At 38.6% G+C, this 24967-nt stretch overlaps 2 protein-coding genes and 1 long non-coding RNA gene across 4 annotated transcripts in view; 2 read left to right on the forward strand and 1 right to left on the reverse strand.

The window, feature by feature from the left end:
• GRK4 (G protein-coupled receptor kinase 4) overlaps window positions 1-5010 on the forward strand; it is a 46082-nt gene extending 41072 nt beyond the window's left edge. Inside the window, exon 16 of the mRNA XM_048303784.1 lies at window positions 560-5010. Within this exon, the coding sequence (XP_048159741.1) occupies window positions 560-613 (54 nt within the window). The 3' untranslated portion in view covers window positions 614-5010. The remainder of the gene's footprint in view (window positions 1-559) is intronic.
• Window positions 2896-7059, reverse strand: LOC125326037. Its single transcript, XR_007203658.1, has 2 exons — window positions 6352-7059; window positions 2896-4970 (listed from the first exon to the last, which is right to left on the reverse strand). It is a non-coding gene; the product is annotated as an uncharacterized LOC125326037 (long non-coding RNA).
• Window positions 7060-7694: 635 nt separating this feature from the next.
• Window positions 7695-24967, forward strand: part of HTT (huntingtin) — a 75352-nt gene continuing 58079 nt past the window's right edge. Inside the window, exons 1-10 of one of the 2 annotated variants that reach the window (XM_048303073.1) lie at window positions 7695-7992; window positions 13582-13665; window positions 14122-14242; window positions 17730-17789; window positions 19729-19808; window positions 20221-20359; window positions 20593-20734; window positions 22190-22368; window positions 22836-23040; window positions 23921-23968. In XM_048303073.1, coding sequence (XP_048159030.1) covers window positions 7892-7992; window positions 13582-13665; window positions 14122-14242; window positions 17730-17789; window positions 19729-19808; window positions 20221-20359; window positions 20593-20734; window positions 22190-22368; window positions 22836-23040; window positions 23921-23968 — 1159 coding nt within the window. In that variant the 5' untranslated portion in view covers window positions 7695-7891. The remainder of the gene's footprint in view (window positions 7993-13581; window positions 13666-14121; window positions 14243-17729; window positions 17790-19728; window positions 19809-20220; window positions 20360-20592; window positions 20735-22189; window positions 22369-22835; window positions 23041-23920; window positions 23969-24967) is intronic. The other variant, XM_048303075.1, reaches the window with a different exon arrangement.

Here is a 24967-nt window from a genome sequence, read left to right on the forward strand (position 1 = left end):
AAGAAATTTTTTGTCTTCAGCTGGCAATTCACCTTTCTAAAATGGTACAAGGCTAATGGAATGTATAATAGTACTGTTATTTTCAGTTCACCTTTTCAAATTCACTTTTCCCCCACTTTGAGTAATGGAATAGAAGGGATGGTTGAGTATACTAATAATCTCACATAGCTAAAATTAAAGCTTGTGCCTTACTGGAGTCTTTTCCAGCCAAAAATCAGCACGATTCATACTGTCCCAAGATCTGGTTGTATGTATTGAGAAAAAGTCCTAAAAAATGAACATGGTTTGAGAGTTTTCAGTTGGTTTTGAACTAATAGGACTGCAGTTAATTATCTTGTGAAGTTGAAAGAGGGAAAGAACTTTAATTCAACTTTAACGACTTGAGATTTGGGGTTGAGATTGCTTTGGGAAACTCAAAGGAATCCACATTTAGTTAGGACGGAGTAAAATGTGCTGGAAAAAGACCCACTCCCCCCAGCCTTTCTGTGCCCCATAAAACATACAAATAAACAATAGTATCAGTTCTGCAGCTGAGTTGTCTGTTTGTCTTCTCTTGCAGGTCTGCTTTAAATCTGATTGCAGTGATGATGAGCAGGAGTCCTCCAGACTTTAAATCATTTTATGCTCATCAGAAAGGATGAGCAAACGTTAAATGTTTTATATCTCTGTAGCAAATTGTATTATATATATTTTTTATCTGAGTTCAAGGATTTTTGTACATTTGTACTTCATTTGTTTTAAGATGTATATTTTCACTAAAGCTTAATTGTACAAAAAGCAATGACTGCCATTTGAGTGAGTGTGTTTCTGTATGTATTTGATTTATCTTGATTATTTTTTTCCCAGTGGAATGCATCTAGAAATACTAAAAGGATATTAAAGCACAGAGATAATATCTATGGCATCACTGTAACTTGACTTTGTATGCTCCTGGTAAAACTCTTCTTGATCATTAGGATCTTTATTAGCAGTTTCCTTAACTGTAGAATTGCTGTACTGATAAATTTAATAATTCTGGTGTTATCCAGCAGCATGGCAGTGCTATTACCTAATGTATCTCTCAAGCAACTGCTAAGGAAAAAAAAAGGAAATCAGTGCACTGTGGCCAGCTATTAGGAATTGCTCTTTATTATCTGGCTCTGTAGATTCTCTTTCTGTATTTCTGTATAAAGAGAACTTTGAACATTTAGCTTAATCCTGTAACAAACAGAAGTATCCCATTATTCTCTTTTCTATCCATCTTACACATCCTCTCCAGAGTTTCTGGGCATGACCCATGCAAGTAGACCTATGCCAAAATTTTATAACTGTATTTTGAAAACTTTGTTGTCATTACTGAAATGATTTCTTTTTACCTGTGGGGACACAGTTTTATTTTATTTTCTGTAAATGAAATTGTTTTTAAGTCCATGTAGGATGTTATAGTTTTATAATGGGTTAAAAAACAAAGCATGGGCTCTTCTTACTAATGTCCTCTCTGCTTATGTTGTAATATGCAATGTTCTAGGGTTGACAGCGATCACTGCCACTGGGGGAAGGGCAAGGTAGCATTAAGTATTGAATTTAATTATGTAAATATATTTTTTCTTACAGTCTTTTAAAACAGAAACATTAAAACATGCCTTTAATGATTGCTTAATACAGATGTGGAGCTGGTATTGAAGTTTGTTATGATTACCTGATGTTCATTAGTAAAACTGACAAAAGCTGCTTGAAAGCCAGGCAAGCTTCCATTCTTCTGGACTCACAGTAGGTCAGACCTTTTATTTTGTAAAGTTTCCAGTAAAACTATTAATCTGGGTATGAGAGTCAATTTAAAGAGCACATTTCATTAAGAGCTTCTTCTGTTTTCAAAATTGAGTTGGGTACTTGAAATACAATGGAATGCCCTTGGACTTGGAGACATGATTTTAGTTTCATATTTTGTTCTGTATTCTAAAGATTTGTCTCAACTGTGTATGCGTTTTTTTTCCTTTCAAATCTCGGGGGCACCAACCAGACCACACATATATTGTACACACAGAGCAACTGAATAGCCCCCCACTCAAAAAGGTCTCTCTTGTGATCTGCAGACCCACTGGAAGAAACTTCAGCTGCTTCTGAGAAACTCACAAGATATATTTGATATTCAAGCCTATCATCAGGTTTTAAATCACTGTATTTGGTCTCTAAAGACAAATTTTTAAATGGATTAGAACTTGAAATAATTGGAAAACCAGTGTGTTGCAGAACCCTACTGGGGTTCATCTGGTGTGTCTCTGAACTCATTCCTCTTGGCTACTATGCCACAGAAATGAGGAATGAGATTATTTTCCTGTGTTTTCAGTGCATTTTTCCTCCAGTCTAAAACAGCACACAAGACAGCAAAATTACTCTTTTAGAGAGTACAAAGGGAGAAAATGGCAGAAGGAGAGAGAGTTTGAATGAATTACTGGAAGATGGTCTGATGTAATAGTGAAGGGATGCGAGGCTTGACAGAAGTATCTGAAGTAAGGGTGTTGGCTAGAACCATTATGTGTGAGACAATGAGCTAGCAGTCTGACCTGACCCTCTTTATTTTGTACCACAGCAACAGAAGAACTCTAAAAAGATGGGAATGGAAAAATGGGGAAGTAACAAGTGTTTTATAAATACCTATGTGGTTGGAGAAGTCATCGTTTCTCTGATTAGGGGGTTTAAATTTGTAAGATCTTAGGCTTGCTGTTTTGAGGCAAAGGTGACTGTATGACCAGACATACAGGGTGACAGTCTGGATTTAATGTCTGTGTAGAGTAACTTGAAATTTGGGCAGGAATACCATGGACACAAGCTGAGTAATTTTTATTAAGAAAATACAGGAATTGGTTTTAACAAATTAAAAAAAAAAAATCAATCTGAAAGTCTGTTTATCATGTATTTCAAGTTTTCTTTCTGTATTGGATGGAGAGGAATCTTAACTAAAAAAAAAAATCAACTTCTCTATTTTGGAATGTTGAGGCTTAACACATATTTTCCAGGAATCTGTGAAGAAAGAGGGTTAGATGAAAAGGGAAATTGTTCCTAAGAAGTGGTTATTTACATGTCCGCTTCTTTGGACGAAGGAACTCCTTGTAAAAAAGTGAGAATTTGTTTGTTTTTATGAAGTTTTACTTAGTTTAATTTCACAAGTTTTTTATTAAGCTCAGCATAGTACTATTGAATTCTTTTTGAGTGAGTACATGTTTGCAGGATTATGATCTAAAGTCCATTGTGTTTGGTGTTTGCTTTTTTTGTTTTTTTTTTTTTAATTAGTTGATTGGTTCTTCCCCAGTAGGCTCAAGATGGCATTATTCTACCATAAATTTGTCCCTTTTGTCTAGAAATACAAGCACATAATAATGACTAGATCTTATCTAATGTAAAACCCCTAAAAAATTAGAAAAAAACAAGGAACTGGAAGGATCAGCAATCAGCATAACTCTCATGGTACATGGAGGGGAAGATGTTATGCTGTTGAATATAAGATGACTAATATTGGTTAAATGTCTTTACTGGAGTATTAGGAGCTTGGAGATGCATCTTGAAAGCAGGGAAAGGCTCAGGAGAGGGGAGAACACCTGAAAGCAAGGTATCACGGTGCGATAAATTTAACATGAACTTAGCTCTTGATTTTTTTTTTAGGACAAAACTGGGACAAAGAAGGGGGAAAGTAGCAGGTTGTGTTTACTGATTATGTAGCCTATTGCTTCCATGAAACTGTTTAGGGTGGGATGGGGCAAGCCAACATAACTTCTTGTAATTCAGCATGACTTCTTTCTCTAGACCCATGTGTTAGAAGGCTGTAATAGCAGTGAGACAATCCAATGTTCTACTGGTGCAAGCTCTGGAAAGACCTATGGAATTCCATGGAGTTATTTGTGTGAGATCAACCCCCCTTTTCTGTGGCGTGTTTCCAAGCATTTGTGTATGTAAATCCTCATGTCTGTTTGTGTGTACCTCATAAATCTCTCTATTTAGCTCAAAATTCAGAAACGGTGAAACAATGTACCAGTGTCTTATTGTTTTACTTAATGCTTTTCAATGTTGTGACCAGCAGAATAGAATCTTCATGCCTCATGGTTGTTTTTTTCTATTAAAAAAGCTGTCAGCTTCCCCCTGCCCCCTGAGGTGTGTTCAAAATAGAGATGGTGTTGTTTCTCGATTATAACAACAACAAAACAGTCTCAGCTGAAAAAATGAGCACTTAAAAATAATAGTAAGTAGGAAAAAACCTGTGGTATTTCTGTAACAGCAAGAGCGTTATTGGCAAATCTTAGCCTTTAATAGCTGTTGTCTCTTTTTTTTTTTCCCCCAAATCATTCTTAAAACAGTAGTCCTGAATGTTTTTGAGTATGAAAGAGAATTATCTCTATATCAGAATAAAATAATCTAGTTTATAAATCAATGATAGAAGCTATTAAAACCAACTAACAATGCATTTTTAGAATGCACTTCAATTATTTTTCAAACTACACTGATGTAAGAATTTTTTCATTGCCATATGTACAAACAGAGAATACTTGTTTACAAGTTATTAAAATAAGTCAACAAAAGTAATATTTTTCTATGGTTTACAATTTAGCATTATATGAATTTAACATTGAAATTATCATCTTCATTTTAGTATAGATTTTCAGAATATTTTTTCTCTTTAGGAAGTGAAATTTGAATTATTGGAAAGTCATATTTACTTTGATTTGAGTTACTCGCCTGGCTTATTTTGGTGACGATGATGTCTCTTCTGCTGAATGAACAATTCTTTTTTATTTCATAATTGTTCTTGTGGTGTAACTTAAGTTTTGCACATGAGATGTAGGTAACTTTTTTTCATGATCCAGTTGTGTCCAAAACACCAGAATTCTTTCCAAGCATAGGAAGCTGACTGTTAAACGTGATGTGTTAGTTCCAGCATCTCCAAACCACTGACTGTTCTTGTGTGAGCTGTTTTCCTGGATGTTCTAGCATTGTAATTCCTGAAATAAAAGCAAAACACTGCCACATATCTCAACCACATGTATTACTGTCTAATGTGATTTATTTACCACGTCTATCGTGGTAGCTGGGATAGAAAAAAAAAAGGAAAATTGTAATTAAAAAAAAATTTGCAATTTCTTGAAGCAGAAAATGTCTATTGCATACTGTAAGTTTTTTTACCAATGGAAGATAGTCGAATCCAGGAAAAAGTGCCCCAGTTCTGTTGTACTGGCTCAATTGATACCTTATCACATGGTCTAGATCTAGATTCCTGCATTAATTTCCATGTGAAAAGACAGAATTATCGGGATAGGCTGTTTTTCATTACCACGTTTATTGTAATTTTATAACATGAGTTGATGGACAAAGCTCCCAAATTCTCTACAAAAGAGCTTCCAATTAAATGACCTTAACAACGATACAACCGTGCTGTGACATATTGCAGATTATCCATGCATATGCCAAACCACATGGGCCAGCAGTCTCATGGAGTAGTACCGATTACCTGCTGAATTGTTCATGGAAATGTGGGCCAAAGTGGGACTTCCAGATAGGGTGAAAAATACTCTTGACATGCTCATCCAACCTGTTCTTAAAAATATTAAATCAAGAGGTAATCTTAGAGGCAAGGTTAAGAGCATGTTTCTTTTTTTTTCCTACTGGAGGCTGAGATTAATTAATTGTCATCTCCCAAATTTCAGAAAAACTTTTAGGTATGCACTGTTAATTGTAGCTTCATTTTTCCTTGAGATAACGCTGACTTTACAAAAACGCTTGTTCTCTAATCCTGGTTTGCTTTTTCTTGCCCCTTGCCTGTTGTACACCACTTTATTTTCCCCCTGCGGGTTTTTGTGGGGCAGATCAGTGACATGATACATGCAAAACCATGGATCAGTCAATTTGGACTGGGAGAACCTACTGATAAGGTACTCACCCAAGAAAAACCTGATACCCTGAGTTATCTTCTAGTTAGCTCACAGTTAATGAGCCTCACAGTGCCGACAGAGCTCGGAAGGTCAGAGAGAACAAAGAGCAGCGAGCTTGTGGGCAGGCACTGCCTTGGCGCTCCTGCCGGTGAGTCAGCAGCCGATAGGGGACTGGCACACATTTGATCGAAAGCTTCAAAACAGCCTTGCAAGGGCTGACTTGGTTGGTGGCTTGTTTAATCTTTGATAAGAGCTTATTTCCTTTTTAAACGTGCTTAAGGTTATTTCAAGGTGTGGAGTGGCACATGCACAGTGTGTGCAGCATTCCAACCCTGCTGTCAGGTTTTATCATGTATCAGTTGCTAAATAAAAAAATTAATGATCATCCACATGTTCCAGAGAAACGTTTCTGAAACGCTTATCATAAAATAATCGGGAAAAATACTGTTCTTACCTTAAAAGCCCACATATTGTAGCACTTCTATAATGAAATAAGGTTTTGCTTTAAGTTGCATTGCTTTCAGGACTAAGGATAGGTTTACTTTCAGAGGACTGTTTCAAATAGATTGTCTTTTATTAACATGCTAATGAAGTTAACTGGCAGAGCACTGTTCCAGTGAATATTTGGCAAGAATGTGATCTGTGACTTCTGTTGGCCTGAATATTCAGAGACATGAGCTTTGCTTCATTTGTTGATGTCTGCTATCAATAACCAAGTTGAATTACGGGAAATTTATTTTCTTAGAAGTCCCAAGAGCTGTTCTCCATTTTTATTGCTGGAACTAGTTTCACGTGTATGAGATAAGATGAACTGCCAGTTCTTACCAGTTGTCATTTAAAGTCTGTATTAGCAAGTACATGTATTAAAATCAGTAGTTGTAACTGGAAACTTCACAATACTGTTGATTTTTTCTAAGTGTTCAGTAATGGAATCAATTATTTAAATATTCTATACTGTCTCTCTTGTATCCTGTATGTTCAATATGTGCATGCAAGAAGTATCCTCTGATAAAGCAAGTCCACACTCAGGAGAGGAGCGCTGAAAGGCCGGCACGTACGCTGCCAAGTTTTAAGTGTCCTGTTCCTGTAAGAGTCTGTCTGCAGCCTAAAATAAGACTGGAGTGCCGGTAGCGCCCTTGGCCGGCACTTGTGCTGAGGGGCCTGTCGCGTTTACCTGCTGTGCACCCGTGACACGCGGGCACAGAGTGGAGGCTCTCGCCGGGCTGGGGCGGTCAGTGCGGTGCCGCTGCGAAGGCGGCTCCCCGCGGGGCGGTGCCGGGGGCTCCCGGGGCCGGCTCCCCGCGCGGGGCGGTGCCGGGGGCTCCCGGGGCCGGCTCCCCGCCCGGGGCGGTGCCGGGGGCTCCCGGGGCCGGCTCCCCGCCCGGGGCGGTGCCGGGGGCTCCCGGGGCCGGCTCCCCGCGCGGGGCGGTGCCGGGGGCTCCCGGGGCCGGCTCCCCGCGCGGGGCCGAGCGCAGCGCTGCGGCCTCCGGCCGCCGCTGCCGGCAGGGGGCGCCGCAGAGCAGTACCCGGCCGCTCCACATGCGGCGGGGGGCGGAGCCTCCTTCTGATTGGCCAGAGCTCCTGTCGCTCTCGCTGCTGCCCCGCCCCTTGCGCAGCCCGCGTGCCCCTGTGTGTACATACGTAAAGGCGCGCGTGACGCCGCGCCGGGGGTGCCGTGTACGCATGCGCGGCCGAGCGGCGGGCCGGGGCCCTGCTCCGGGGGGGCGGGGCAGCCCGGGGGGCGGGGCGGGCACGCGGGGGCCGACGGGACGTATCCAAGATGGCGGCGGGGCGGACGGGAGGTGCCCGCGGCCCCGAACGGCGCCCGCCCCATTCATCGCGGCTGTGACGGGCCCGGGCCCGCGAGAGCGCCGGCAGAGCGCCGGGAGCGAGCCCGGCGGCAGCGCCAGCGGGGCAGCACTCGGACCCGCCAGGCGTCCGTGACAGGGCGGGTCGGAGCTCGGGCCGGTGCCGCCGGCGCGGGCGGAGCGGACATGGCCACCATGGAGAAGCTGACGAAGGCCTTCGAGTCGCTGCGCTCCTTCCAGCAGCAGCAGGGCCCGGCTGCCCTCCCCGAGGAGCCGCTCCAGAGACCGTGAGTGACCCACGCCCGAGACTGGGGGGCTCCCGACACGCGTGTCCGATATTCGGCCCGGCCCGGGCCGCCCCGGTTCTGGTTCCGCGGACAGCCCCGAGCCGGGCCCGGGCGCTGCCCTGTCCCTGGCAGGTGGCGGCTCCCGCAGACTTGTCGGGGCGCTGCTGTCGGTTCTCTGCCGAAGTTTAGACGTGGAGTAACTTTTGGGGCAAGTACGTTTGAAAATTCACCGGTGCGGGAAATGAACGGGAGGTACAGCAATGCTGTGTGGGTTTCACAGGCTGGTTTTAGGAAGGAAAATCTTATTTTCACCTAGTACACTGCTGCGGAAAGGACAAAGACCCTTAAGCATAACTTAAATGATTTACTAGTTTCAGCATTTTCTTTTCTGATAACTCCTGAAGCACTTTCTCTGAGACTTTGTTCTTCTGTGCTTGACGCTTTCTGCATGTGTGTCTTTTCTCTGAATTCTCTCCTACTGATTGTACAGCTTTCTTGAAATGAGGATTCAAGGCTGAGCAAGAGATATTTCTTCCACTCTGTGATTCACTTTCCATATCTTTTAAGTGTTGATTGTTGTGCATTCGACTTTCTTATCAGAACAGTGCCCTGAAAGTTCATGTTGAAGTTAAAAACAAGTTTTGGTGTTTATGAGTTGAAAATTTAAATAGAGTTAAGTCTGAGCTCTGCTGCTTTCAGAAGGAGTTGTTGTGTATGTCTGTTTGTGACAAAGTTCATTTGAAATCTTGTGCTGTGACTTGCTGTGCAGAGACGTAAGAGGAGTTAGCTTAAATATTCCTAATACGTTTTTCCTTTCTTAGATGTAAGGGACAAATTCATTAGATCCATGAGGTACTCAAGTTTCCCATTGGGAGGCATTACTGGGAGACCAGGGCAAGGAGCTGTTCAGTACCATGGTGCTGCCCCTTGCATTTGTATCCTCTAAACCCAGCTTGTATTGAGCAGCTGTGAAGGCAGTAAGGTTTTTACAGAATAAAGACATGAGTCACACTATTGCTTTTTCTCCTGCTGTTGGGGAGATGGGAGAAGCAAAAGGGTTGAAGAGCAGGTAACTTCTAACTTGGCAGTTTCCTATGGTGTTGGCAGAGGAAGCAAAGCAGTGGCACTGGGCTCTTGGCCACCTGCTCCCACTGCACATTCTGATATGGTTGCCAACTATATTATCACAGTTGGTGCTGTTTCTCTTTGGAGAGGGTTGTCTCAAACAATCGCAATGCATTTTCACACTTTTGATGCTTAATAGGTGAAAAAACTCACTTCTTCATGAGCTAGTTGTTTATAGGTGCCTTACTGGTCTGCAGGGACTAATTGCTCTGTTTTGTGCATTTTTTGGTGCTGTTACTTTGTGTGACATGGATGACCATTTATTTCCAGTCTTTCCTACGTGCAGTTGAAAAATTCTGTCTTGAAAGTTACTGGTGAGAAAAATCACGGTATTTCAAGAGAAAATCCTGAAAATTATCTGTGATGCTTGCTGAAGGATGTTATGCTTGGCTTGATGGTCTAAATTTAGGCATATTCTACTGTAAACATTAAAAAATTAGTGTTGTAGTTGTCCTTGTTGACTTTGCTCTGTGTTTAAAAATAGGCTGTTTTCAGAAAGCTGATGGGATTATATGCCCCCAGGAACTGCACAAATTCAGTGACAGCACTGAGCCTCATAAAAGCCAGTGAAAAGCTATTATGGTAGCCTTTGCTGAAGCTTCCCAAACTTTTACTGAAATAGCAGGTGATATCTTGAATGTAATTCACAATACTCTGCGTTTATTTTTGCTTGTTTGTAATAGATTGGAAGGGAAAATTGTATTTGGGGAGAAGTGTTCATCTTTGTTGTGCTTCTATGTAAGTAACACTTAAATATCTTGTAGTTCTGTGTGGTAAGTTCCTATCAGCCTACTAGGACTGTCTCCTGCTATGAAATGTTTTAAGATCAGAGAGATTGGGGTAGAGAAGAATTGTTTACCCAGCAGGAGCTGTATTTTTCTTCACTTTATTGTAAGACAATGACTCCAGAACTTTCGCTAATACAGATATCCTGTCTTTTTTGATTAAAATATTAATCAAATCCAAGCTTTTACCAAGAAGGTAAGAGCTTTTTCTGTTTCAAGAGATTTTAATCAGCAATAATCATGTGTTATGCTTGTACTATACCTTACAGTCAGATGGCAGTCTTTCGTCCCCTCTCTCCTATCTCTTGTTGGGTTTTTTTTCCCCTTCTGTGTAAACATAACTTGAGCTCTGTGTCATATTGCTTCTATACACTTCTGCTTAGGCAACTAATTTTCTTCCTTATATATTTTTAGCTTTTTCAGACTCTTAAATTTTGTTTGAAATTGGATGTTTTGTTTTGGATCTCAAAGCTCCCACTAACTTAAAATTTTACTAGTACGTTGTAAAAATTTAGTGTTTGATTTGTGAATTCGAAAATGGATTCTTTACCTTTTCTCTTGTCAATTATTCTAATAGTCACTTATTGTAATTGTTTTTAATTTTTTTTTTTACATTTGAGTCTAACCATTACCTTTACAGCAAGAGGTACAGCAAAAGTGCAAGTACTCTCCAGCAATATGCTTTTTTCTATACTCTTCAATTTTTCTGGGTCTTTTATGTTTGACTGAAGCTGTGGTCATAGATTGGTTTGACTGTATGTCAGTGGTGGTTTCTTGGTGGTTTTTGGGCATCATCATGTCTAGTAGACCAGTTCTAGTTGATTTGACAATCTACCACTGCCTGCGTTACTACACCTCATTTCCAGTGTCCCTCGTATTTGGAATGAGTTTATTTCTTGATCCACTCACATTTCTGTTTGTTACTAAAAGAATAATTTTTAGTTTCCTTAATGTCAAGCCATTTGGTTTGCCCCTTTTTCTTGTCACTGGCTCAGCTTTAGAACTTCTCTACTCTTCACATATTCTTAATTTCAAGGTCAATAAAAATTAGCATCGGTGAGCTGCATCTCCTTGTAGTCAGCTTGTCAGAACTCAGAGGGCAAAATTATCTGGGTTTGCTGGTTTTCTTACATTGTTTATTAATCTTTCTGGGCTGTAGAAGTATGCAGGAGATTAAACTCTCTGTATGTGAGATGGAGCTTTCCTGTTGATAGCTGCTGCTTCCAGTATCTCCTGCCTTCTGTTACTCATCAGATGTGTGATTGATTCATAAAATGTGTGATGCTGTTGTTGCCCCCCTGGGTATGCTCATCAGCAGTTTGCCTGTGGACTTCATGATACTTCTAAATAGAGCTTTGTTTGGTTTTTTAAACTAAAAAAAAATCGTGTTTTCTCTCTGGATACTGTTCTGTTACCCTTCTCCCTCTGTAGGCACAGAAAGTATGTGCATGTACATAATGTACATTGTTTTCCTTCCACCTTTCATTTCTTTAAATTATTTTTTTGGAAATTATATTTTCTCTAGCCATGCCTTTTTAAATTTTGAAGTTACTTATTTCAGCAAAGTGTAGATTATGTGTTAGTTGAGCTCTTTGTTTACAGAAATTTGCCAAGAGATTGATCTCTACTAGTCTGAGCAGTATTGAACACCACTGCCTGCCTTGCTCAGGGCTATGTTATGTGTAGATAATTAAGAACTTTATTCTGAAAGTAGCCTTTGTCAGCAGTATTTTTAATGTATCTTATATCTGAAATAGTGAGCTTATGGGCAAGTTCAGATGTGCCTGTTCTATTTTTGGGTTGAATGTGTACTGAAAATGGTGCTCATAAGAGATTGGGAACACTAGGTAACATTATCATGAAAGTTGAAATGATTTAATAATTTTCTGAGGTGCCTGCTCACATTGGTGGTGCTGATGTTGCAAAATCAGTTGGACATTTTGGGCAGTATTTGGTGTTTTGTTAGAGATGATCTGAAATGCTGCTAAAGACTCTGGCACTTTTTCAAGATGGAGAGAAAGACATTGTGTATCTTGAACAAATTCAGGTTGTCTGCTCATATTCTGCCAGTGTCTTAAGTCCAAGAAGAGATCCTCTTTGCTATTCAGCTTGCCTAAATAAAATGGTGCCAAACTGTAACAGAAAAAATGGCTTTGTTCGAAGCTATTCTTTAAACTTCTAAAAGTAGGAAGTATTTCTGGGGTGAGATGACAGGATCTTTGTGAGGAAAAACTGAAATCTTGGGAACACAGACTTTTGAACCCCTCGCCTCCAGCCTGATGGAAGAAAAAGGACAGGGATACTGGCAAAGAATGACTTTTTTCCAAAACGTGTACTATTATTTGAACTGGTGTTCCTAAATAATGTAGTGTAGTTCTTTAAAAATACTTGTCTAACACTATATTTTGAGTTAGCTGAATTTAATGTGCTTATTGGCTACTTGCTGTTGGCTCTTAATGTTGTGCTACTGTTATTAACGTAACTCAAGGCTGTTCACATTGTTTTCCAGCTTCTAATTCAGAAACACTATTTTGCTGTTTCATGATTTTTGCTGTTTTTTGCTAAGGCAGAAAATTAAATACTAAAAATGATCAATTTTCACTTGGTAAACAAAAGGGAAGATTCTCTGAATGTGAGTGAAGAAGCTGGTAATTCCTTACAGTGAAACAGACTCAGGAGAGATACTTGGGTGTGTGGTTTTGCTCAGCTATTGCTACTAGCTAATTATTTAAAAGTAACATCTGCTTTCCTAGAAGTGATTCTGTGTCAGTAAAGTTAGGAGTAGGAGAGACTACACACTGAAATGAAATTTCACAGTCATAGTTGGGAGTCTGTCTTGCTCTCTATTTTCAGTTCCTTTATTGGGGGTGGAGCAGGGAAGAACTGCTCTTTCAAGAGCTTGTATCATGTTGAAGTGAATGTTAAACACATTTTACAAAGTAGAAGCTTTTTGTATTGTGCTCTGCATCGTTTGTAGATACACGTTCTTTGTTTCTGTGCATTTTATTCTCTTTATAGTACACTCAGCTTGGCCTTTCCTGGGCTATACCAAGTGTTATTATAGGGATGATATTCTCAACAGGCAGAGACTGTGTCTAGGACTTTGCTGTTTTTGTAATTACCTTTAGAGGAATGTAGTGTATGATAGCATTGCTTTGTCATCCTTTTCAGTTCAGGTGCAAAAGGGTCCATTTAATAGAACTCAAAGTTTCAAGATGTTGGCAGACAGAAAAAGTCTAAGGTGGTATTATGTGGGAGGAGGGTCTTTTTAAAAGAGGTATTTTTTGTTCTCATGGCTTATTTTCCCCAACCTTTTTCTTTGTATCAGTTTCTTTTATTTTTGCTTTGTTCTAGGACTGCCTCATTTTTTCCATCCTTTCCCTTTACTCTTCATTCTTCAATTTTCTTTCCCAAGTATTTTCTCAGTGAAAGTTATGGAATGAATGGGATATTCCATGTTAAATGATTCATTCTTCATTCTTTTTCTAAGTTGGTATTTCTCCTTGGCTTGTGTGCTCTCAGCAGCAGTTGGCAGATGAAGTGCTGTGTCTACAGGTAGTTGCTGTTTATGGAGTGACTAGAAAGTGCATCTTTTTCTTGTATGATGATTAGACTCTACTTTAGCAAGAGTGTTTGAATGGTCACTTTTGAACTCATTATCATTGTATTCTTCCTTTAGAAAGAAAGAACTTTCAGCTACCAAGAAAGATCGAGTGAATCATTGTCTAACAATATGCGAAAACATAGTTGCTCAGTCGCTAAGGTAAGGCACTGTAATTTATTAATTATTTATTAATGTCTTTAATTCATTATGATGAATAGCAACTTTGGAGTGTTAGCTGTTGGGAGGATTCCTTATAATTGCTTGTTTTAAATGCTGAGCTTCTATTTAAAACTGAAATGGCATGATTTTTTTTTTTAACCAACTCAAAATCTAGGGACTTTTGTTTACCTGTTGGTGGAGCGGGCACTTTCCATCTACTGCAGACAGAGAGACTTAGAGGCACAGAGGTGAAAATACCTTACCAGGTTATGTAGGAAAGAGTAGGGAAATGACTTCCCAGCTCCTAATGAAGTGCTTAAATAAACTGAATGTCTTCTCCTCTTGTATACGTGTGTATAATATATATGTAGTTGGATTATAAAACCCTTTGAAAAACATTATTGGTGTTTGATTTCCATAGTGCACGTTGTAATTTTCTAATGTTTGTTTATTTAGAAATTCTCCAGAATTTCAGAAACTCCTGGGCATTGCTATGGAACTCTTTCTCCTCTGCAGTGAGGATGCAGAATCTGATGTCCGGATGGTTGCAGATGAATGCCTTAATAAAGTTATTAAAGTAAGAACTTTTACTATCAGATTTTGTCTCTTCTTGATGCTGTGTCCTGTCTGAATTCCCACTGGTGTTCTTTTAGTTGCCATTCTTACTGTTGATAGTATCTCATAATATAAGAGGGTAAGTAAGCTTCTTTACTAAATTCTGTATGTGCTCTTTCTCTCTTAGGAGAGTGTTTTATGCCCAGATCAACATATTTAACTGTAACTTGTCTTACAAGTTAGTTCATTGTTCAGATCTGTTCTTGTCTTCAATTGTTCATTAACTTCGTTCTCTTCAAGTTAACCAAAACAGGAATGTGGGCTTTTCTGAAATCATCTTGTTGTGTGGGAAGAATACTCCTGTTATTGTTGTGTAAACATAAAGACACTTAGCATGAGGAAAGGTAAAAATATTATTTAAAAACTGATTGAAAGGTGGTGTGATTTGCTGAGACTTGGAGGGGGAGATTTCAGGCAGTAATTAGAATAACTATGGTGTTGTGGAAATTGTTTATTCCCCTACTTTGATCCTGAATGAAGAACTTGTTGGAGAAGAGCAGGTGGGCATTCATAGCAGGTCACGCAAGGTCTAAATCTTGATTCAAAGTATCTTAAAATGAACCTTTTGAGTAATTTGCAGAAGCTGCTGCTTCCAGAACAGGCTTGTCTTCACTTGCCTTTTTTTTGTGTTTAGTTTTTTTCTGAAATACTTGAACTTGAAGACACCGTTACGTACTGGCATAAATAATCTAGTTGATGTAAAGTTTAAGTGCTTTAGGAATATGCAAATAATAATTTTCTTTCGCATGAAGGCGCATGTAGAAGCAAGCAAACTAAACATTGATATCTGATTGAATTAAGTTTTGGGGATTGAGCTTGTGGCTGAAAGTTGTATGGAGAAAGCTTACAGATTGTGTAGTGTGTTCCATAATGATAGGGAATGAGGAAGTGTGAGTTCCTTGCATTTTTGTTTTGCCCAATAGCACTTTGGTCTTTTCACTTTGATTTAAATGTTTTTCTGTTTGAGGGAGAGCACTCTATGAAATACATACATTATTATTTCACTCAGTTTGCCTTAAAAGCTGTTCTGAAACAGTTCTAAAGAATGTAAGCTTATTTCCTACTTTCCATGAAGCACTTATGTAGGCTTGGTATAAAATTTACCTCATAAGTTCTCTAATCTGTTTAATATTGTTGCTCTCTGGCATGTTTCAGGGTTACTTGAAAAACTTACTTTTTTTTCCAAAATGTTTGTATGGTAGTTTGTTTTGTTTTCAAGATTAAAGTAGTTTTAAATGATGGAGTCTTCTATCAGTCTTCAGTCATTAAGCTTGCCAGTTGGTCACAGCTCTGAAATGGTTAACAGTTGTGATATTCCACACACATGGATGTATCAGACTGTTATGGAAGCTGGTTGTACTTTGTATTCTGTTTCTGTGTTTTACATTGTGTGGGAGCAATTTAGCAACTTAGGCAGACAACTGTGTATAAATGCAGAGACAAAAAGATGTGCAGTTTTATTTTTGGTTGTGCAAGTACCAGTGATGCTTGTGGTAAGTAGAACAGAGGTGTTGGGCCCCTAAGCTTTCATTTTAGTCAAAGTTCATCCTTTTTTAGTATCTCAGGCATATTTAGAGGCTAATTCTTTTGCTAGTGATGCTTTGTAGTGTCTCTTGAAATAAAGGACTACAGATGTAAGCATTACTTGTGTAACTGTGTCTGGAGTTTATGCTCATTACTACAACTAGAAGACTAATGCTGCTGTGCAGACAAGGCTGAGGACATAACTTGAAATAAAACTCTGTAAGTCATCTTTAAGTATCACTACACTTACCTGTTAGAACCTCACAGACAATATAAATGGCTCAAGATTTAAATAATGTTGGTGATACCTTTAAAAGAAAAAATACCAAGTTGGGACTTTCCAGGTTTCTGTGGGTAATGTCAAGCTGTCTTTTGTCTGAAGCTGATGCAGAATGTTGTAGTATTCTCTGTGCTAATGATACTGGTGAGACTGTTCACACAGATTGCAGTACAGTTGGTCTCAGTAATTGGAATTTATTATTGTAGTAATTTAGAGCTGACTATGCTTTTTTTTCCAATCGGGATGACGTTATAGATTCTAGCCTGCTAAAAATATAGCTATACACTAATAAAAATAGTTCCTCCAGCTGGGTGTGTTGTAAGGACAATTTAGCCTTGAAGCCAAATAGTAGCTGGTGCCTTTTTGTGTTGCTTGATATCCTTATACATAGGGGCAGTGAACTTTTCATAAAAACTAAGTTTTGTGAAGTAAATCCTACCTGCTGTCATCCAGACACCTGCGGTCTGTTGCTGGGGTGCTTATGGTAATATAAAGATACAACCTGGGGAGTGGAGTTTTGGAGCATACAATTTTAGGCTGGGGAAATTGTGTCCTGGAGGAGCCACAGGCACTGCACTGACTGTGCTTAAGCAGTTGTGGCTTCTAGCTCAGCGTGTGCCATCAGATTTTGTAGGCATCATGAGTAATCCTGTGAAGATGTGAGTTTAATGGTTGGTGGTCAGGAGGGCAGTTAGAAAATTAGTATTAATAAATTACTGGGCAAGGAATAAAAAATTAAATACTGAACAATATAGCACAATATGAATCCACAACATAGGCACTTGCACACTGTATGAAGGTCTCATCTCATTGGAGGAGCTGGTGGAAATGTTCATAAATTGTAGTACACATCAGAGAAAAAAGTGGATGAGGAAGGGTAACCATATATATACAAATTATTCTGTATGAAGAGATTATATTTTCATATTTTCTTTTTGTCTGATACTTTAAAGACAGAGAATGATCAAGCTGAGGTGAACAGAAAATGACTACTTCTTGGTGCTTACTTTCATTTCACGTACACTGGGTTTTAGCCAGGCTTCAGGTTTGAACTACAGTACATGCTCTGTTGCTGTATGCTTGATTGGATCCTGGGATGTGACACTTGTGGTATGCAGAACTCCTTGTAGCATATGTACTAACTGGATGCAGAAATAGGCTGATTCATGAAACAAAGGGTTTTCAGGGGCTGTTAAAGGTACTGGTACAAATACAGCTTCAGTTTGAGAAATAGTAGGAGCCTACTTGACAGTGGGGGAGTATAGCAGGGAATGCCTTTTGCTGCTTGTGAATACTATTCTTGTGTTTTAATGTTCATGAGTACCAGCTCCTGGTGATTGCCAGAAAGCACAATAGGTTGGCTCTGCTTGTAGTCTGATCCCATATGGCCTTTTGCAGGTACAGTGGGCAAAGCAGTCAGTATTAACTGCAAATAACTGTTAGAGTTTGTGGAGTTTGTCCACATTTGTGTGAAGGATAAAGGTGTCTCTTCTCAGTATTTATCACTTTCTTAGTTATACATCAAATATAGGGACCACTAGATAGTTCTGTGCCTTGTTTGAAGCTGTTTTACTGCAAGTGTAACATTGCTCCTGTAAAGCGCCTCCCCTCTGACACAGAATGTTCTCAATGCATTTTACTGCAGGCTTTGATGGATTCCAATCTTCCCAGGTTACAGTTAGAGCTGTATAAAGAGATTAAAAAGGTGAGTGATTTTTCTTTCATGTCATTTTGAAATGTGGTGTTTTGTATGTGTTCTATTATATTGGAATGTAACATTAGTGTAAATTAATAGTTTGTCTTTTAAGATCAAGGTAAAAACTTCATTTTAGAAGGATTTATGACTGTTTCAAGGTATTATTCTACTGAATTCCTCACTGTTGGCCCCATTGTTTAGATCTAACCACTCCTGAAAGCTTATCTGGCAGAAAATGTGTGAGCATTTGGTTTGAAAAGCAGTTCAAGTTAACCTTAGTGACTCCCCACCCAAAGAATAAGGCATGTTCATGATGTTTGCTCCACTAACTAAGCTAGAAAGAATAACTTGAACCAAAAGGGTGGTGAAAAGTAGATGGAGGACAGTGACATTCTTAATTGACAAAACCTTGGGGAGGAGTAAGGCTTGAAGTAACCTATACAACTACTTTATGAATGTGTGATATGTACTTAACAGCTTCTTACAGAGGCGTAGGGAGAAATACTGAAGCATCTTTCTAGGCACCAAAAGACACAATTTAATTATGTCCACAGGAAGAAATTTTGTGGTAGCCTTTTTGAAGTTTGTGACTGCAGAAGAGAAGTGCTGTGTTTAGGACAGTATCACTGAAATTGTGTCTCTTGCATCTATAAATGCAGAAAATATTAGGTGTTATTTGTCAGACAGTAATGATACTGGTTTTTTGGGGGGAATAATAGAACTCTAGAAGATAAGTCACAAAATCAATGCGCATAGCTTTCCTTCTGTTAGATGTAGGGCCATGTATGGATATCTTACTGTATTGCTGTACCTTAATGTCATGCAATATTTTTGAGGGTGTGGAAATGGCCATCTACCTAATTAACAGAAAACAGCCAACATATAAATTGCTCTGAAGTTTCTGCACATTGTGACCAGGTGTAGGAGGAAATATTTTGTTGCTCAGTTGGCGTGTGCTTCTTGAAAGGTGCTCTCAGATTTGTGACAGGTGAGAGAGAGGTAGCATGTACAACAGGGGCGCCCAGCAGACTGAATTTTGTTTGTGCATCAGTATCACTTCAGAAGCCATGCCAGAATCTGTTGTTTGGCTGTGAGCCTGAGAAATGCATGTTTTGTAATTCAGATGCAAGTATTTTTTACTTGTCATGCTAACAAGGCTGCAAGCCTTTGATATATTAGCTAAAGAAAGTAATAAAGAAATGACAGCTTTTAGACATCTCAGCTTTGTCTTCAGGGGACTCAATTTGAGAAGCGTTTTGGTTGGGTTTGAACTACATTAGGTAGACACCCTCCTAGGCATCTCTTGAATTCCATAGTTTTCTGTATTTCCAGCAATACTAAGGAATTGTACTGTATCCCTAGACACTAATATAAGGGCATTCTGGTTCAAGTCAGGTGCTCAACTGAAGTTGTCAGTCTGGGCAAATAGATACTAAACTTCAGCAGTCAAGCCGTTAGGAAGTGCTACAGATCAGTATGTTGATTTTTCCTTTGGTGCACTCAGAAACTGAATGTTGTTTATTTGCATGTCTTCACTGCTGTCAATTTTATGCTGTATTTATATCTCTGCAAGCATTCCAGTGATTTTTAGACTCTCATATCATCAGTGTTTCTTTGTTGGCTGATGCCTTTCTCTGTGGTATTTTAAGCAGATTTCAGCAGAACAGAGATCTCAGACATTTCCTTTTCTTTTATGGTATTTCTTATTATTCATTCTGGTTTACTCAGAAAATTCCTAATACCATCTGGAAGAATGAAGGCAGTTATGGAACTGACTTTACTTCCTTTTGGCTAAAGGAAATTTATGATTTCCAGACACCTTATATTTTTATCTGTTCAAGTGAAATGTACACTATTGTATACATATTGTATATTGTATATTATAGGCAATTTTTTTGTAGGAAATGGTTTTGCATGATGAAATGTGATAGTTATATACTCTGTCTAGAATGGTGCTTCAAGAAGTCTACGTGCTGCACTCTGGAGATTTGCTGAGCTTGCCCATCTAGTTCGGCCTCAAAAGTGCAGGTAAACACATTCTAATAAGGAACTTTCCTTAGAACCTTTAAAGAAATACAGATGTTAACAAAATGATACTGTTCAGAAGCTTTAAGTATGTAATTAGGAGATTGGAGGAATTGCTATCACCTTTCTCTGAAGTAGCTTTATTTGATCAGTGTTTTATTTTAATAGAGCTTTAGTTCCATGCTATACATTACTGTAAAGGGGAAAAACTTACGAAGATAGTGACTTGTATTTTTTAAGTGTATTCTTCTCTTATGTTCAGAAGATTCTTCTTTTTTTCCTACGTTCTATAGAGCTAACAGGTATATTTTTGTATGATTTAGTAATACCACAGAACTTGAGTATGAATTTAAAATACTTAGAAGGGTATGGCTGTTCTGATCTCAAATTAGTTTTTCTCCTGTGCCGTACATAGGCCATACTTGGTGAACCTTTTGCCCTGTCTGACACGGATAAGTAAGAGACCCGAAGAATCGGTACAAGAGACGCTGGCTGCGGCAATACCCAAAATCATGGCAGCCTTCGGCAATTTTGCAAATGACAATGAGATTAAGGTACCTTTCTTTACCCTGTTAGTGTTCCCTGTTATATCCCAAAGCATGGTGAGCTATCAGCATTATCAGTCAGATGGTACAGAAAGCAGTGTTACAGCTGCATGTCTGAATTAAGGCAGAAGTTGTCCTTGCTTGATGTACATGAAGTAATGCTTTGAATAAATGAGAAATACATTTGCTGGCTTCTCAGTTCACTTCTGATAAAAAGTTAAGTAAGGTATCTTTGTTTTTAGGTTTTGTTGAAGGCTTTCATAGCTAATCTTAAATCCAGTTCCCCCACTATCCGTCGAACAGCAGCAGGATCAGCAGTAAGCATCTGTCAACATTCACGAAGAACACAGTATTTTTATGCCTGGTTATTGAATGTACTTTTAGGTAAGATTCAGGGCACAAAATTCAATTTGCTTTATGTGTAAGTAACATTATATTTTTTTCGATTAAGAATATGTATCACTTTGCATATGTAAAAGATTTTCAGGTAAAGGAAGGATACTTAGACTACCCGTTACACTGCTGATACTTTCTCTATGTGGTGTTAAGTTAGAGGAAGATACTCCTAAAGCTATTTGTCTCTCTCTCTGTGCTGCAATGCTAGTAAGTAATATTGAAAAGAAGTAGCTAAGGCTTAGGAAGCAAGCAGCTTGTTGGAAAGTGAGGAGGTTCAAGGATTCTGGGAGAACTTGGATGGCATCAGGAATCTGAAGAGACTTGCATGGTCCATCAGCTTGGTTGCTAGTGCAGCAGGTTTGAGATCTGAGATGGAGGGTACCTGGTTGTGCTCTGAGCCATGGTCACATACCCTGTAACCTTTCTTAGAAGGACCACCACATAGATTCTGTTATAACTTAGAGCAGAAATTGAGAGGTTTTTTATTTAAAAGCACACAACTTTGTATCAGGTATTGCTTCCATATTTCTTCAGCTGGGAAGTTTGCATGGTCTTAGTGTTGTTTTTGCAAGTTTTGACGAGAAGCTTCTCTGGATTTCAGTGGAAACTTGCCTCAGTTTTGTTATTGACAAGGGGTTCTTTACTATGTAGACTCTATTGCAGAAGGAGAGATAAAGAAGACCTGCAGATACATAAGGTGTTACCATGTTAGCATTGCTGCTTTCAAGAAGTGTGAAAAATTCAAATGCTGCATTGTGACTTGCCTCCCTCTAAAGTGATGTGTGATAATGTCCTTGGCAATGATGCAGAATTCAAACAGAAGCACTAATAGGAACTTCATGAATTGATTCTGATTTTTTTTTCCCTCCCTGGGTAGAAGGTTGTGTTTTCTTCCATAACTTATATTTGTTCATAATATGCTTTGGGGTTGATTGTGATTAACAGGTAAGTATATGGAACAAGGTTCCCAAAACAGGGCAAAGTGCAAATAGCTTCCGTTAGGGTAGCAGTGCTTCTGTGAGCAAGGGAGTTATATTTGGTTGTAAGCTGTCAAGTGGAGAGAGGAGGCAGGTGAGAGGAGCAAAAGAGTCCAGATCACTCGGTGAAAGCATCAGCTATTACAAAAAAAACAAAAGAAATTTTTTTGTGTCTTTATGGAGTAAAAAGAGGTAGGAAACAGGGAAGGTGAGACAGGATCCTCTGATCATTCTCCCACGTTGCTTAATTGATTGTCAGGTATATAAAATACATATTTTCAAATGTTTCTACATTTGGAAAGCACTCTTAAGTTGCTGCTGGGTTTTGGTTGTTCTGTTTTGCTTTTTTTTTTTTTTAATTTAAAGAAGCTGTTATGTGGGCTACAGGAAATAACATTTGAAGCGTAGTGTTGAAATTAACCACTGCTGTCAGTAAGTTATTTGGCCGCTTCATTTCTCTCCTCAGGCTTGTTGGTTCCTGTAGAAGATGATCGTCCTACTCTTTTAATTCTGGGTGTTTTACTTACACTAAGGTATCTCATACCTTTATTGCAACAACAAGTAAAAGATACCAGCCTGAAAGGCAGTTTTGGTGTAACAAGGAAAGAAACGGAGATTTCACCTTCACCAGAACAACTTATACAGGTAAAATATGGATAATAACCCTTACCTGAAGAGTAGTAGTTGGGAGGAAAATAAATAAATCTTGATCAAGCATTAGTCTGATACTGAACATTCTGAATTCTCAAATTTTTGTTTAACTTGATAAATGATAGTTGGTCTAGTGACTGGAATTATTGGTAAGTAATGACCAGAAATCCCAGAAAAATGAATCAGCAGTACTTGTTAGATGTGCCCAAAGGAGCAAAAAACTTCTTATGGTGCCTTTGATGTAATCTTTCCTTCTATAACAGTAAACAGCAAACTTCTACCAAAAAGGCGGTTAAGTGGCTACAATTGATTGACATTTTCCCCTTGGAAGATTGTGGTGAAGATCAGATATATCAAGCATCAGTTATTTTTAATTTACTGCAGAAATTTGATGTTGTATAGGACAAGACAATATGTTCTGTCTTCATAGAGGCTTATTCCAGTACTCTGCTGGCTTTCAGGTTTATGAACTGACTCTGCACTACACCCAGCATCAGGACCATAATGTTGTGACTGGAGCTTTAGAATTGCTCCAGCAGCTCTTTAGAACACCTCCCCCTGAACTGCTCCATGCCCTGACCGCCTGCGGGGGTATGGCTCAGGTCAGTGTATCCAAAGATGAAGCTGCCAGCAGGAGCCGCAGTGGGAGCATAGTGGAACTTATAGGTAAGCTCTATTTTTGGTAGTTTGAGTAAAAGGAAATGAACATACATCATCAACTCTAGTTCTCAGTGTTAGCCAAAAGCATGAAGGTTAAAATGAAATGTGTGAAGCTCTGCATAGCATTCTTTTTTCCCCAGGTACAGTAGAAGTTCTTTCCCTCCTTCCTTTAAGTGAATATACATTAACTGATTAATGACAAACTTAAAGAGGTTTTTTTACAGTTTGTGTTGATAAATATTTTTTATTTTTGGTTACGCAAAGCAAGTTATATATGGTGACTTTTTTTCACCCACAAAATTAATGATGTTCTTACCAATCGTCTGACAACTGTGATTCATAAAAGCTGATCAGAATTTATATTAATTGGGAGCTCCTTGCTGAATACCAAAACCAGCATGAAATTAAAGCATGATTTAAGCTTATCCTTAACTGTTAAAGTCAGCTATCAGCTTTCTTGTCTGTGGAGTGCATGTTCTTAAAATTCTCTTAACTGCTACTCACCTATTTCAAAAGAATCAGTCTCTGATTGGGTTTTTGTAAAGATTCTGTATTGAACTAACAGATCAGTCAATATTGCTGCTTTTGGAAGGTAAATTACTAGCTCGAAGCAATCATAACAGGGAAATTTAGAACATGTTTTTGGAAGCAAACTTTGCACAAGTGGCATAGAATATTAAAAGTAATTTGGTGGCGAATGCTCAAAAAACCTTGGACTTAAAAAGCAACAAGTTTGCTATTTCTTCCTGGCTTTGGTTTTTCTTTGGATTTTTTGTTTGGATTTTTTTTGTTTGTTTGTTTGTTTCCCATTCATGGCTATTAGAATTCCTTCATGATTTCATTAGCTCTGTCTTTGCCCTGATGTGTTACTTTCTGTGATTTGCAGCTGGAGGGGGGTCTTCATGCAGCCCTGTTCTTGCAAGAAAGCATAAAGGTGATTATTTTTGAAAACAAATCTTTAATTGCATTACTTCCTGATTTTTTTGGGGGTTGTTGTTTTTTTTTTTTTTTTTTCTCCCCTCCCCACTTCATTGTCTTGCTGAACTTTGGTCTTCATTCACAACTGCCTGTATTATCAGCTGAGCTTAATCATTATAAACAATGAAAGAATTCTGATGCAATTTCTGATATTGCAATCAAGATACTCTAAAATTATTTAAAGCAATATGATTTTATTTTTGCTGTAGTTCACTGTCAAAGTTATGTTGATGATTATTGATGCAGTTTTACTTCTAAAGAGCACATGGAAAAATAGTCTCTCTGAACAGGGCATTCTTCTTTTTCATGGTAGTACTTAACCATTAATGTAACTTGCAAAATAGTTCACTTTCCTGGCTTTGTTAAGCCTGTTTTTTTCTCTGTAATTCACTAATGCACGTGTATGTTTGCATGCTCCAATATAATGCTTTTTTATTTCTTTTTCTGTTCTTGGTGATTAATTCTATACATTTTTTGTCTTGCTTGTGTATATTTTCATTTCTTTCTTCAATAGGTAATTCATTTAGCAGGATTTTAAAGAATACAGTTTGCTCTGAAGTACTCTTTTCCCAGTTTGTGCATGAAAGTACTTAATATTTAGTTATACACTTACACTTTGATTAAAACCAGTCATATCACTATAGCAGAATCAATATAAGTACAACTGTGTAACACTTTCATCACCTGCATTAGGTGAGCTAAATGTTGCTACTGCAGTGAAACTCTGTGTGTGTAGTGCAATCACTGAAAGCATTAGTAAGCAAGAGATGTTCAATGCTGAAAAGAAAAACTTGAAGAAAAAGTAGTTTAAAACTGAATGAGATTATATGAACTTGAAGGACCGTTATAGCTTATACTTTTTCCCCATATGTCCTTCAATCTTTATGTGCAGGGAATCTCAAAAAGCTTAAATACCCTTATCTGTATGCTGTAAGAGTATACCAAAATGTAAAGT

This window comes from Corvus hawaiiensis, chromosome 5, assembly GCF_020740725.1.
Source record: "Corvus hawaiiensis isolate bCorHaw1 chromosome 5, bCorHaw1.pri.cur, whole genome shotgun sequence".
Classification (NCBI taxonomy): Eukaryota; Metazoa; Chordata; class Aves; order Passeriformes; family Corvidae; genus Corvus; species Corvus hawaiiensis.